This window comes from Meleagris gallopavo, chromosome 3 (genome assembly GCF_000146605.3).
Source record: "Meleagris gallopavo isolate NT-WF06-2002-E0010 breed Aviagen turkey brand Nicholas breeding stock chromosome 3, Turkey_5.1, whole genome shotgun sequence".
NCBI lineage: Eukaryota > Metazoa > Chordata > Aves > Galliformes > Phasianidae > Meleagris > Meleagris gallopavo.
In genome coordinates this window covers 90,817,437-90,831,987 of record NC_015013.2, presented here as the reverse complement: position 1 = coordinate 90,831,987, position 14,551 = coordinate 90,817,437, and the positions used below count along the sequence as shown (strand labels likewise).

The window sequence follows — 14,551 nt, the reverse complement described above, 5'->3', positions numbered from 1 at the left end:
GAAATCATCAAAGAATGATGAAAAAAATCAGCAAAGAATGCAAAGATATTTATCTGTAACATCCATTAAGTTTTTTGCAACACAATCAAGAAAGACTGGACAAAGTTCTAAAGCCAGAGACTTCTCTTACTGGGAATGCATTGGATGCTGCAGCCAACTATCTTAGAAACAAGTTACAGAACATATAAAGCAAGTATAGTATTATACTATCTTTGTACAAACCGTAATATGAGTTCAGATCCTTAGCTCCTTAATCTGGAGCTGAATGCCAAACTGAATGTCAAGGAAAGAAAAAATAGCAACCAAAATTCAAAGCAGAAAACTAAGAGGGTGCTGTTAGCGTGTGTGTGTAAATTAATAGTGAATAAATAGAACTGTAACACTAGTATGTTTATTTACCCTTCTGTTTTCTCATTTGCAAAGGACAGTACAGAACAACTTAAATATAGGAAAAAATTAGGTAGATTAAGGCACTTGAGACTACAATTGGCAACTGAGGACAACATAATGTGACAGAATCCAATAGAAACCAACAACAGAACAGAAGTTATATCTCCGAGGAGGAAACTTCACAGCCTCTGGGCAACCTGTACTGGTGTTCAGTCACACACAGTGAAAAAATTTCCCTGATTTTCAAGGAAAGCCTCTGAAGAAAAATGGTCATTGTCTGTACTTACTCAGATTTATGATTCTGCAAACATGCAGTACATAAGCACTACGAGAGACAAAAGTTTGCCTATTTTGCCATATTTATGAGAAAAACTCTACTCTTGAATATTAGTATGCTAACCAGAATCCCCTGCATTTCTCTGGATGAAGAAAATTTTACACCTTAAGTATATTTATATACACAAACATAAACTGTATTATCTACTGGACTGTCTGCAACAGTTAAAAGTAGTACTTAAGCACACATCAAAACTTAGCTTGTAGGCTGGTGCTGTGAACATGACCCCCAGTCATATTCTGAAGAAAAAGTGATAGTCTGTGCACTTGAGGCCACAGAGTCCTGTTATCAAAGAAATACTCGCCCTAAAACATCACTACAGCTAAGCACATTAATGTTCCACTTTTATTATCCACTTGGTTTGTATTTTCCAGATTGTATCAGTCTGGCAGTGGTGAAACCAGTGGAAAAAAAACCTGTGTATTTAATGAGGATGTAAATTTAGGTGCTTAAAGTAAGAACTCATTTTATTCCTAGAACTTGTTAAATTAACTTGTAGATTTTGCAGTGAAAAAAAGTCTTTTAGTCCTATTCCCAGGGCCTAAACTAAACAAAACATCACATTTCAATATACATAGGATTTTTTTGGTACACTGATCTGTACTCCAGAATAACATGTGAAAGTAACATAATTCGTTCACTATGTCATGAAAAATATTTGCTTGGCATCTGAATAATATCCCATAATACCTTTCTAAAAATTATTTATACTTGCAATTTAGCATGAGAAAAAAATTACAAGTAAAAAACAATGTATATGAAGCAATTTTCTTAATCTGTTGTTACAAATGCATTGAAGGATGAAAGAACAGGCCTTTCAGAAAAATGTTTCACTGTGCTACAGCACTATTTGTAAGATTGCATAGTAATTATATAACTTTACTACATGAAAATCCCAAAGTGCACCTCACTGTGTTCAGATAAAAATAACTAGACCACTGAATCTTGTAATTTATTATCTTTTGCTTTTTGACTCAAGAGTTTGACACGAGGAAAAACACTCTACTCGTACTATTCAAAACCAGTCTATTATTAGACTTGGAGAAGTAATTTACAGGTAGTAGTATAATTTTTGACTGCCAATGAAGTAGCATTGTATCAGCTCATACAGCTTAAGTACACAACTATTTAAACATTTTCCTTCTGTCTTCACAAGTAATAAAGTAATAATTTTTATAATCACTACTACTTTATAGTAGTCTTATATAATTTCTATGATTTATTTACAAAAGTAATTATTGCCCTTGACTATTACAGTCAGCTTCTATCTAGCACGTCCTATCAGTTTCCCTTGGCAACAGCCCTGCTGTAGCCCTGCTACATTTTTTCCCCTAATTACATACTGGATGCTATTACAAGCTTCTCCTTTCACTCAATGACTGCATAAGTTAGTAACTCTGATTACAAAATCACAGCTCAAGTTTGTAACTTTTTGTATTTTTAGTAAAAACAAATTAAATTAGTACCTGCTAGAGCTATGAAGCTCTTTTTCAGTATCTCTGAAGAACAGAGGGAAGTACATACAAGAATGGATCCAGTATGAAAATGCTTGTGAAATTTAGGACCAGCCTCCTAAAATGTTATTACTCGGAGACTAAATGCTTGGAATTCCTTAATTTTAACATTCAGAATTCCATACATCGGCAATATTTTAAATTTAAGTCAACCACTGTAGCATTATTTTGACTGAAGTATCTCTTTATTTGAGCACAGGCAGCTACAGTCAGCGCTCCTCAAATAGGTAATTTTGTCTAGGTTTTACAGTAGACATCTGAAAAGTAAGAGTTCCATTATATTATTTTTAAGTGTGAGCACCAAATTATTGAACACTTCAATACCCAGCTCACCCCACAGAAAGCAAGTCTTCCTCTGCCTATTCATCTTTACACCATTAATATGGCTGAGGGTAGAAAACCTTTGCAGAGGCATCTGGATAAATTAGGTTGTTGGGCTGAGTCCAATTGCATGACATTCAAGAAAGCTAAGTGTCAGGTGCTGACCTGGATCACAACAATCCTATGCAGCAGTATAGGCTCTGTAGTCACAAAAAAAAATATTAAGGCAAGAAAACCTGGAGCTATCCAGAAACAGTGAAATAGAAATAATTAAGAAATGACTTACCATATATAGGAATACCTGTGCACAAGCTAGAATTTTATATGATAGGACAAGACATTAATTTCTACTAGGAGAAATTTTTGTATGGAGCTAAACATACATGTAACAAGTTCTCATAAAAGAAGGCACCTTATAAGATACGTTATCTCCAGTTTCAAGATGTCTGATAAGGAGTAAAAAGACAAAAATTAGTATTCAAGTGAAACTATTCATGAATTATGTATTATAAAAAGGCTTAATAAATTGGGAACTTTAACACAGTTATCACATCCTCATTAGGATGTTGTAAGTATTAAGATTGATGTAAAAATATTCTGCAGATTATAAAGAGAGGTTAGAACTGATTTTCTTAGACTTAATTTTATAAGTCCTCTCAGGCTGCCTACTACTTTGAAGATATGCAAGTAAATTTTCTTATTCTGAAAGCTCTGTTTCAGCCTCTCTTATAGGTCTCACACATGCTTGTAACTCAAACTGTCTCAACAACGGAAGGAAAAGCCTTTAACAAAGTCTTACTTCAATGAAAATATTACGCACTGAAGTCAATTTGTGCTAAAAGGAATGGCAGCATTACAACTGAGTTTGAGATCTTGAACTCAGTGGCTGTAGTACCATTGCTACTGAGATATTATAAGTCTCATTCAAGTAATCTTTTTTGCAAAAGCAAAGCTTCAATTTCCAAGGGGAAAAAGGGGAACTAAAGTTTAAGAAAGTCTTAAAGAAAAGGAAAAGAAAAAAAATTACACAGCAATCTTTCAGTTTTGTTTAGATCATGTGAAAAATGAAGTAAACAAATAGAGTTTTTAGCTGCCATCTCTAAGTCATATGCTAATAAAACTTACATTTACCCTGAAGATACTTCAAGAGCATGCCAATTCAATGAATTGCAAAGAACTGAGAGATAGATAGAAGTATGCACGTCTTGCATAAAAAAGGAAGCTTGAAAAAATAATTTATTGAAGATGGAAGTAGTGATAACTTGTTATTATACTGAAATTCTCAGATAATTAAGTATGTATGTACTAGATACTTCACAGAGGAAATTACTTATGAGGAACTTCTGTGAGAAAGATGGAAGATCAGAACAAACTACTTATATTCAGTATCACAGAAACACTAGCTTAGGATACATTTGGAATAAGAATACATGCAAGAAAAACCATAAATGTCTGTACTGAACCCTCAGAATCTGTAAAAGAGTTCTGACAGAGATCTGTAGAAAAGTTAAAAACAAGGTACTGAAGTAAATCAGCAAACAAAAATCATCAAAATCAAATAAGATCTGATTTGCAATACTTTTTAATAGCTGATTACAGTGGTAAAGACAGGAACCTCAAGATATAATTACCACTACTCTGAGAAGCATTAAATAAAAAAAAGGAGAATAGATATATTTACTTAACACTACTTGACTAAGAATAAAGCAACAAATTTGTGTTGTTATACAGAAGGCAGTTATATTCTTACATGATGCTCCCACTGTAAATTCCCTAAATTAAGGTCCATTCTATATTGTGTTAACAATCGTTGTCGGGACACACAGAACTATAAACAGTCTTTTTTGTTTTGTTTTGTTTTGTTTTTTGTTTTTTTTAAGTGCAATAATTTCTCAGTACTTCTAACATGCTCAAACTAAAATAGAACACTTCAAAACACTATTTGAAAACTATTTTAGAAGCTACAATTTAAGTTTCAAGCCTGCTGTAACGAAGATCCGTAGTAGCATGATAAAGAAAGCAGATCACCACAGAAAACTGTTGCACTTAGCTGCAGCAGTCCCAATCTCCTTGTGACTGAAAGAAACTGTTACGGAGTTCATTTAGTTTTGCTTTCACACTTTGGAACTCAGAGGACTTAAAGCTGTCATTCCCAGAATTTCAACAAAGAAGGGGGTTTCCAGAGTGAAAACAAAAACAAAACATCTTAAAAAAAAAAAAGCAGTAAACTTTCCTATTCTTGGATCAAGCAGAAGCTATTTGTTATGTAAAACGTTCCAATAAAAGCAGCCAAAATCCAAGTTCTATCTCCACAACATTTCTCTAAGACTATGTAATCACGATCTTGAAAACTGACTGTGATACAGTAAAGAAAAGGAATGCATATATTCCATAGATTAGAAAAATCACTCTGAAATCTGTAAGGCAGAACACCTTTTAAAAAGCTGTGAGCTCCACACGGCCAAGACATCATCCCTACATGTGCCTAAGGAGCAGCTGGAAGTTAACAGTTAAGCAAACAACCACAGGAAGACCGAACATCTTGTATGACGTACAGTGTTTCTTAAAGTGTATCATTCAAGTTTCATAAGATAAATTCAGCAGCACTGTTAATTCAGTTAATTCAGCCTAAGCTGTTTAAATGATCTTTGAAGAATCAAAATTCTTTCTTCTTATTTTTGAGGGCTAATGTACATTAAGTAGATTGTTTTGTTTTTAAATGTTTGAAGAGATAAACTTAAAATACACACATTCAAGTGAAATTCCATTGCAGCTGAGACATCTACCTGGTCAAAGCAGGAACCGGTACTCCTCTTGCTCGAATGGATGGCTTTCCACGAACTACTGGAACCTCTGCATTCTCTGAACCACCATTCAAATATGTTAACTCTTGAAGCTGCGCCTGTCTGATCTCATCATTGTAGTCCTGAAACAAGGGAGGGTAGTAAAGGGTGAGAAAGCAAACTGTTCAACCATCATACCAAGTTACAAGCAGCGAAACAAAGATCTGAAAAGGACTTCCTCTTAAACAAACTTCCCACTGAAAAGTTTAATACACAGAAGCGTGCTGTAAGCATATTTCTAGAAGAATTCTATGCATTAACTGCAATTTGCTCTCAGGTCATGTTTTTCTTCCCTACTGCATATTACCTCCAGGTAGTTTTATCACTTAAAATGTGAATGTTAAAATGGTGTAGATGACAGGTGAAAATAAAATAGAAAAATCAAGGTCTTATACTCTGAGCTGAGATCTAGCCTGTAGTTATTTAAGATGGATAGCTCATTAAAAGCAGGAAACATCTATTGCGTAGTGTTGCAATGTGGTACAGAAGAAATGCACAGTTCAGAACAGCCCCCCATGAAGAAGGAATAGATTAGCCACCTATGCTATTAAAATCAGGATTTAAGGAGAGAATAAAAATGAAATTCAATCAAACGTTGACCATTCTCTCAAAAAGAGCTCCAAAATCTTCAGTTCTACAATAAGCAAGGATGAACAAACTGAAGACAAATGATTTGCTTCTTATTCAGTACAAATCTTCACTCAAGGTCTACAGAAAAGAAAGCTGAAGTCATTTACATGGAATTAATACAGTATTTCTCAAATCCACGAGAGTCTTTTCAAGGGACTTTGTGCCAACCTCCAAAACTGGCACATAACAGGAATTTAAGAGATAGCACAATGAACTCTTTAGAACTGAACATATTTTACTGTCATTTCTCTCCACTTAAGATGAACCAAAGAATGAATATGGCGAAGTGAATCAAGAGAATATTTTATTCAGCATCTATATATATACATTAAGTATCAAAATATATAGGTACTTTAAGAAGAATGAAGTGATGGTAAAAATTGCTCTTATCCTCTGCAAATCTTGCCATTTCAAAGAAGGAAGGTTTATCCAAATACTACTGATTTTACAATTCAGTTATGAAATCAAATGATCTTAATCTCTTACCAGAAATCTGATCTTTGTTACGTTTATGTACTATGCAGATACCAAAAGACCATAGGGCCGCCTTTCATTGAAGAACTCCTTCTAAAACTATGCTGCACAGGAAGATTAATACTTCTGTGAATACAAAGATCTCAATTATCCTTGGAACATTCTCCTTCCCTTAAGTTTTCACAAAGAAAATATGGAAGTTTTCCTTTATACACCATTTATGAAGATAATTACTAAATTGAGAAATCTGTGGCACTATACAAGCATTTTGTCTATCTACTGTTTTACAACAGGATCTGAAATTTAAATCACAACTGCCCCTTTGAGATCATTCTCAAAATAGCATGAGAAACCAGCTGGCAGAGGATGAGAAATAACTGAAAGACTGAATCAACTGAACAGTTTCAAGAACTGTGTATATGAAGCGTTTGAAATATGGACTCCATTGTAAAACAAAGCTTGAGATCCAACAAAGTCACACTACCCCAAGGAAGAGGCAAAAAACATTGTTCTGATAACTACTGAACAGAAATCCAGAATGAATTCTGGGTAGATTAGAATCAAGCACAACACCCACAAGTCTAGCATTTTTGACCATAAAGTCTGACAAGAACAAAGCAACTTGGTAATTTAAAGGAAAGGAAGAGAATATACCAAAAGACAGATAAGAGTCAAGGCAACTTGATGAGCACAGCAAAAAAGAAAAACACAACAAAAAGTAACAAAAAAAACAATGTCAGAAGCTTTTATGTCTTACTTTCAAGTCATTCTGAAAAAGTTACACACTGTTGCAGGTATTGAAGGCTCACCTTCAATATAAAGGTGGTTGCCTGTGGATCTGAAGAGTTCAGTAAGCCAGTAGTATTTTACCATACTCAGCTGCAAGGATATTTTATGTTTTACATTCTAGCACCAACTGTGATTGCATAGTCAGACCTGATCTGGAAACTGAAAAACTTCCATAAATCTTCCATAAAGAATCAGCATCTAATATTGGAATGCATAATTAGCTAGCACTGTTCAGAACAAAAACTGAGGTCATATATTGAAATCAGGTCTTCTTTCTGGAAGAAAACTAATAGTTTGACTAGAAGCCACAGCAGACCTTACAGGAAATAAAATCAAATAGCATTTGGCAGCAGTTAACCCAATATTTATTGCTTATAGAAGGGACAAAGCCAGTCCTCATTCCTTTGTGGGGTTACTGCTGCAAGCAGTTGGGGAACAAGAGATTGCACCTTTTAGAACAACTGCGATAAGATTACATTTGAAAAGCCAAAGGGAAATTAAGACATGATCTCACATTTCATAAGAGATCGTGCAGTTCTGCTCAGTACAAACAAGGCAATGATCAAAACATGAGTACAAATGTCTATCAATAAATGGAATTGCTCATTATCATCTAATTTTGCTGGTTTAATGGCAGTAAGGACTATAATTTGCTAAGTATATTTATTATGACATAAGGTAAATTAAGCTCAATGAAGGAATAAGATTCGTGCACAGGAATCAGACATACACTCTGACTTCCAGTGAATGTAAAAGGCATTTCTTATCAAATCATCGGCATCTTCATCTATAAACAGCTGTTTGCCCCCTAAAGCAAACAATCTCCTTACATCTTACTAAGAAGATATTTAAGCCTTCACACAAATTTGAATCATGTAAATACAGTAACCTGCTATGTTAAAATGTCTCAGCATTCCTACAAATACTCTGCTGGGTTTCCCTTACCTTACCATTTGTTTGTCTGAATTGAAGAATATGAAAAGAGGTAAATATATGTCAAAAAAGCTACTTGGAACTTCTAGACAGATTTTTGATGTGGTGCTTAGTTATTCAGAAACAGAACATAAATTGTAAACACAGAATGGCTTAGCTTAGATGGACCTCTGGGTCAATCTGCCCAATCCCTGCTAAAGCATGGACCCCCAAAGTAGGGTGCCCAGACCCACATCCAGGCAGCTCCTGAAGATCTCCGAGAAAGAATCTCCATAGCCTCTCTGGGCAACCCGTACACTGGTAGGTGGTGCACTGGCTCTGCCACTCTCAAAGCACAGAAGTGCCTCCTTATGTTCACATGAAACTTGCTTTGGTTTGCGTCATGGAGTGGTACAGGAGCATGTGAACTACTTTTCATTAAGAAAGATGCAAGTCAGAAGAGCCAAGGAGCACACAGACAACTCAAGTCACTTGTGGAATTCCAGCTTCAAGGATCCAGATTGATGCTAAGCGAATTAATTCCCCAAATACATATGGTAGGTCATCAGCACCAACTGCTGCACCCAAGAGCAGAACTTGCAGCTCTACTCAGGCTGTAGTAGCCATACAGAACAGGCATCCAATTGGTTCTTATACTACTACACTAACTATACACAAATACCTGTACTACTGTCACTCCAAGATAAGCACCTCTGAAAAGTTTTCTACCTAAATCTCTCACATTTTCAAGATCTTACACCAATCAAGAACAAAATTTAGCAACATTATCAGCATTGTACAAAAAGAAGGTGAAATCAATACACCTTGAAGAAATATAGAAATCAAAGCATGCTTATTCAATAAAACTATTTCAGAATTCTGATTTCTCTGAATTCTGGGTAGCACACTCTCTAAACAAAAGAGTTGCCTTATACATTAAAAACTATTTTTCCTGGGATTATCAAGATATTAGGATAATAACTTTAATGAACATCAAGATAAAATACCTTATGAATTGATTATTCCGCACAATTTTATTACTTTGATCAAAGCCTAAGAAGGAAATACAGAAATAAATACTAACAGGGATGAGAAACTTCTTGATTTCTTCTAATGCATGCCCCATTCTGGCATATGCTTCTGCTGGTGGAGCAAACACTTCAATTAAAACATGAAGGTCATCATTTAGGTGGAAGTATTTTGCCTCTCCACTTTTTCTTAATTCTTCCTCCTAAAAAAAAACACACAAAGGCTTTTGTTTTTTTTCACTTCATCATTTTAAGCATTTTAATGTAGGCTTTAGAATTGCTTTGGATGCATTTATGCTTACTGTCTGTTCATGTTTAGATATCAACAACTAAAAAGCCTTTTAGAATTTTATACTTTTCTAATACACTTCAAACAAGCTTGTTGCCAAATATCAGAATAGTATCAATTTGCTTATCAACACTAGAAGCCTAATAACCCAGAATAGGACTCAGCAGCTCCTTCTCATATACAGGAATAGTACTACAAAGCAGAAAGCTTTCAGTTTTCCCCAAGTGCACCAGTTTTATATAGAAAACACAAAGATAAATAAATAAGATAAAACGGAAAGCTTCTTTGCTCAAAGGTAACATCTTTAGAAGTAGGTTTCTTCCAATGGCAGGATTTTTGCCAGTATTATTTCCATCTCTTAGTTTTAATGCACTGCTCAAATACTTCTCATTTATTTTCTGTTCTTATTTAGATGGTGTGATGAATGAGTTCCCAAAGAACAAATGAGAAACGTGGCCAGCTGGTTGAGGGAAGCGATTCTGCTTCTTTTTTCCTGTTCTCAAGAGACCCTACCTGCACTATTCTATCCAGCTCTGGGGTCCCAAACACAAGAAAATGAACTCTGAGCGATCTGGTCTAGTGCAAGGTGTTCCAACCCATGGCAGGAGGGCTGGAACTAGATCTTTAAAGCTCCCTTTCAACCCAAATCACTACTGCTTTGAGCACTGCTCAGGCAGCGATGATTAAATTGCTTGTTTCAGTACCTGCATTACTGTCAGACAGAAAAAGATGCGTAGTCTATTTTTCTACTGGAACAAACAAAGCTTCTCTCCACATTTTAAGGATTATATCATACAGAATGATGTAACTTCATTTTTTGTTAAATATCACATTAAAATTTCAATTAGAATTCTATGATTCTATGATTTTCTAAGAAATGCATGCATTAGTCACATCTCAGAACTTTGCAGCCTAACCAGTAACTTGTTAATCAGTAATTAAATTCTAAGCTGCACTTCACTGTAGATTACTATTCCTTCTCATACAGAAGGAACAGAAAGAAGTGATTTTATATTTTAGATAACATTAGTGGCCAGAAACATTACTGGCCAGAAAAGGAGGCCAGTAAATCATGACATACTATAGGCAAAGTAGTATTTTAATTTGTATCAGTAAAAAAGTGCAATTCACTAGGCAGGTGATGGTGATTGTCGTGTTACTGATTTGCACTGCCTTTGTTTTCTACAGCTTGAGTCAGATCATAGGATCACAGAATCACATGATCATAGAATCGTTTGGGTTGGAAGGGATCCTTAAGATCATCTGGTTCCAACCCCCCTGCTATAGGCAGGGACACCTCCCTCTAGACCAGGTTGCTCAAAGGCCCATCCAGCCTGGCATTGAATGCTTCCAGAAAGGGGGAATCCACAAACTCACTCGGCAACCTGTTCCAGTGTCTCACCACTCTCACAGATATGTTACCACAGTGAGAATGAAGCTGGTTTGCACACACATACATGAACCTATAGATTTCTGCTGTCTTCTAGGGCTTCTTGCAATGCATACTGTCACCATAACCAAATACCTTCCATTAAGACAACTGCAATCAGATGTTGGCTTAAGCTGTATACAGCATCCTAAATCAGGGCTGTGATTATTTTTTCCTACTTGTACTTAATTTGCTTTAATTGCCTGTTATTCTTTGTCTATTATTTGTTATTAAATGTTAAGTGCTCTTTTCTGTGAAATGTCTTTGTTTGACTTCATCTAAAAGTCTTTCTGAGGTGAAAACAAACACTGTGACGTGAACATTATATGTTATAAGCAGAGTAGGACTGATCTATAATGAGCTACTGCTAATGCCACAGTTACTCTCCCAGGAACTCTAGTTTTGGGACCATTCATACAACTTGTAGTAGCCTCAACATTGACTGTGACAACAGGCTCCTTACAGAAAACAGATTCCATGTGAATCTAATTAATACAAGCATATTTGGTGTTTTTTATTTGCTCCCTGACTTTTTGTCACAGGACTTGTTGACCTCTCCAAAAATTTTAGGAAGAAATTTAGGTATCTTAAGCACTCTCTACTGAAATATTCAAGTCTTACCTTTGTCTTATCCCTCATTGAACCTTTTCCCAAAATAGACATTTTTGTCAGTGTTTCTTCCTGCAAGCGCTTTAAAGAATTGCCACGTGGACCCAAAAGCTTTCCCACAAAGTTAAACTGTAAGAAAACAAAAAGACATTATGACCATTGGATTTCTAAGCACAGAAACAAGCAAAATTTGCTGAAAAAACTTTTTGTTCTAGGTGCAAAAAAGCGACAAGTATTAAATCATAAATGACAGTCATTAAGTAGAAACGTGTAGGACAGTTAACAGCATGTTACGGACTACCAGATGCCAACTGAAACCTAGAAGTATCTGAACTCAAAGAACTTTCAAATAGCACAGATAAATGACACATTCAAGGCTGAAGCCAGATGTGCTCAAACTGCAATTCAGTTTTTCAACAGTTGTTATCAGGTATATAACCATAAAAACAAAGCTGGCAGCAATCCCTCACAGATGCAGTAGCACCCAACAAAAGTTTTGAAAATGAAAAAATCTGAATTGCCTTATGCTGCCTGTAAGATTTATGAAGTAATATAGCAACTCATATACCCTACACTAAAACACAGAAACAAACAGGGAATTAAATCCAGAATTTATATGCTTATATTTTCTGTCTCAAACCAAAATGAACATTCTTTAAGGCATTCTCAACTGTCACTCAACTTCTATTATCACTGAAGTTTACCAAAACCAGCTGCACTTCATAACCAGGGCAAAACACTATTAAGTTAACTAAGGGGAAGCTAGTGGAGCACCACAAATATCAAGCAACAATATTACTTGGAGAAAATCCAAACACCTCCCTTTGCACAAAACATCAAAACTGGCTACTGTGAATACCTGGTGCTCCTTCAGCCCAGAAGGTAATTCAGAGGGAAGATGAATCAAAAACACAAATTCAAAACCCCACCCAGAGCAGAGAAATAAGAAAAAAGAATCTGTCTGCTATCATTTAAAGATACAAAATTGGTTTCAATGGAGTCAAGAGGCGCGAGAGATCTGCACAACACATATATTCCCAGATGTATACAGAGAGAAAAGGTATGTAAATTTAATAGGTCGCTTTTGTCCATCTGTGTTGCATTTTGAAGATGCATGAAATCTGAAAGATAGTTAGAGAAGATTTTAAGATTAATTTGAAGTAAACATCCACTATTTTGATTTTTTTTGCATACTAAAATGTGCCAATAAACATGAGGTACACTTTGAAATTTGTATGGAATGGCACTTATTTAAAGCACTAATTTATTCTATTATAAATAATACACAAATTTGGAGATTACTCTTCAGGTATATTTACTATGCCCTGTAAAGCTTTATAAAACCAAGATATTCACAAACAATTGCAATCTAAAGCGACCCACTTATGGTAACAGAGCTTTAGGCAGAAGTAATATATAGCGACACTACAAACAAATACCTTTGGACTACTTGTTTTTCTGGCCTCATTTATACAACTGTTTTCTAGTTGTCTCTTCTCTAGTACTGTAACACTAGAGAACCACAATGGAAGACTCATTAGAGCTCTCCATAATTAGACGGCTCATTTGATCTCCCTGTTTCTCTAGACAAATCCAATAGCAATTGACAATGGGGCAGTAGCAGCTCTTACAAACTCCATTGTTGCTACAGTGGAAGTGCTGATGGAAAAAGTAGTCCAGCTCTAGTTCTCCTACAATGAAGAAAGTCTACAGCTCCAGTTCACCTACTTCAATTTGAGACAAAAAGAAATGCAAGCAATAAAAAAAGCCTATTAAAAATGAAAATGTAATTCTTCTCTCTTTAGTACCTGCAAGCTCAATTCCCGACTTAGAAACAGGATACAACTGAATGAATGGCTATGGATGACTGGTCTACACAAGCTATTGAATAAGGCCTTTCATGAACTAGCCTTTTCTGAAACTAAGAGATCAAATCTCAAAAAATACTAAGATGACACCTTTAACTGCTGTGGTACCTCATTTTATCCCTTACAGTTTTTTTAGATACTGTCAAGGAAAACACACTGGAAACAGGTTGGCCAAAGGAACAGAAATCTGCCAAGCTGAGAGCATTCATAAGGTCATCAGGAGGTTGGACCAGACATGTCTTAGAAGTCCCTTCCTACCCATACTTTTGACTTTATAATTACAAATGTGGAACTGCAATGAAAACACTCATAATTAGTTGCCAGGGAAGGGAAGGGAAGGGAAGGGAAGGGAACCCAAACATTGGACTTTCAAATCAGCCATTTTCTTAAATAAATGATCACTACTAATGAACAGGGACTTTATAGTTAAACACAAATGGAAACCTTCATGTAATGGAATACTACATCAACTTTTCAAACATTTCAGGTTACTCATGTTTTCAGTAAAATACTCTTCTAAATTAGGAAAACAAGTACTACATATATTTTTAAAAGAGATTTTTCCATTTACAGTAGACTATACTAAAAATATTTCTGAATGTTGAGTAGCTGCACTCTGATATAGGCTACTTTTAGTCTATTTTATTATGTTTTCAAAGGGAATTTTACTAAAAAATGATCATAATTAGACATAGGTAATTAACTATTCAGAGCATAGTGCTGAAAATTTAATTGAAACAAACTAGTTGACCATTGAAAACTAAAAATCTTAACATACAAATACAAATGCATGCTTCCAACAATAGAAATGAGTTCTACTTAAGGGCTGTTGATGTAGTCTACCTAGACTTCAGCAAAGCCTTTGACACAGTCTCTCACAGGCTTCTTCTGGAGAATCTGGCTGCCCGTGATCTGGACAGGTATACACTTCTTTAGGTAAGAAACTGGCTAGAGGGCCGTGCCCAACAGGTAGTGGTTAATGGAGTTAAGTCCAGCTGGCGACCCGTTATGAGTGGTGGCCCCCCAGGGGTCAGTACTGGGGCCCATCTTTTTTAATATCTTCATTGATGACCTAGATGAGGGGATTGAGTGTACCCTCAATAAGTTTGCAGATGACA

The 14,551-nt window shown here is 35.5% G+C and overlaps 1 protein-coding gene across 1 annotated transcript in view; it reads right to left on the bottom strand.

Moving 5' to 3' along the window:
* The window catches only part of KHDRBS3 (KH RNA binding domain containing, signal transduction associated 3), a gene marked incomplete at its 5' end in the record, with an annotated part of 41,502 nt that extends 29,802 nt beyond the window's left edge, over positions 1–11,700 (bottom strand). Inside the window, 3 exons of the mRNA XM_031552981.1 lie at positions 5,349–5,488; positions 9,295–9,441; positions 11,578–11,700. Coding sequence (XP_031408841.1) covers positions 5,349–5,488; positions 9,295–9,441; positions 11,578–11,700 — 410 coding nt within the window. The remainder of the gene's footprint in view (positions 1–5,348; positions 5,489–9,294; positions 9,442–11,577) is intronic.
* Between the last annotated feature and the right edge of the window lie 2,851 nt (positions 11,701–14,551).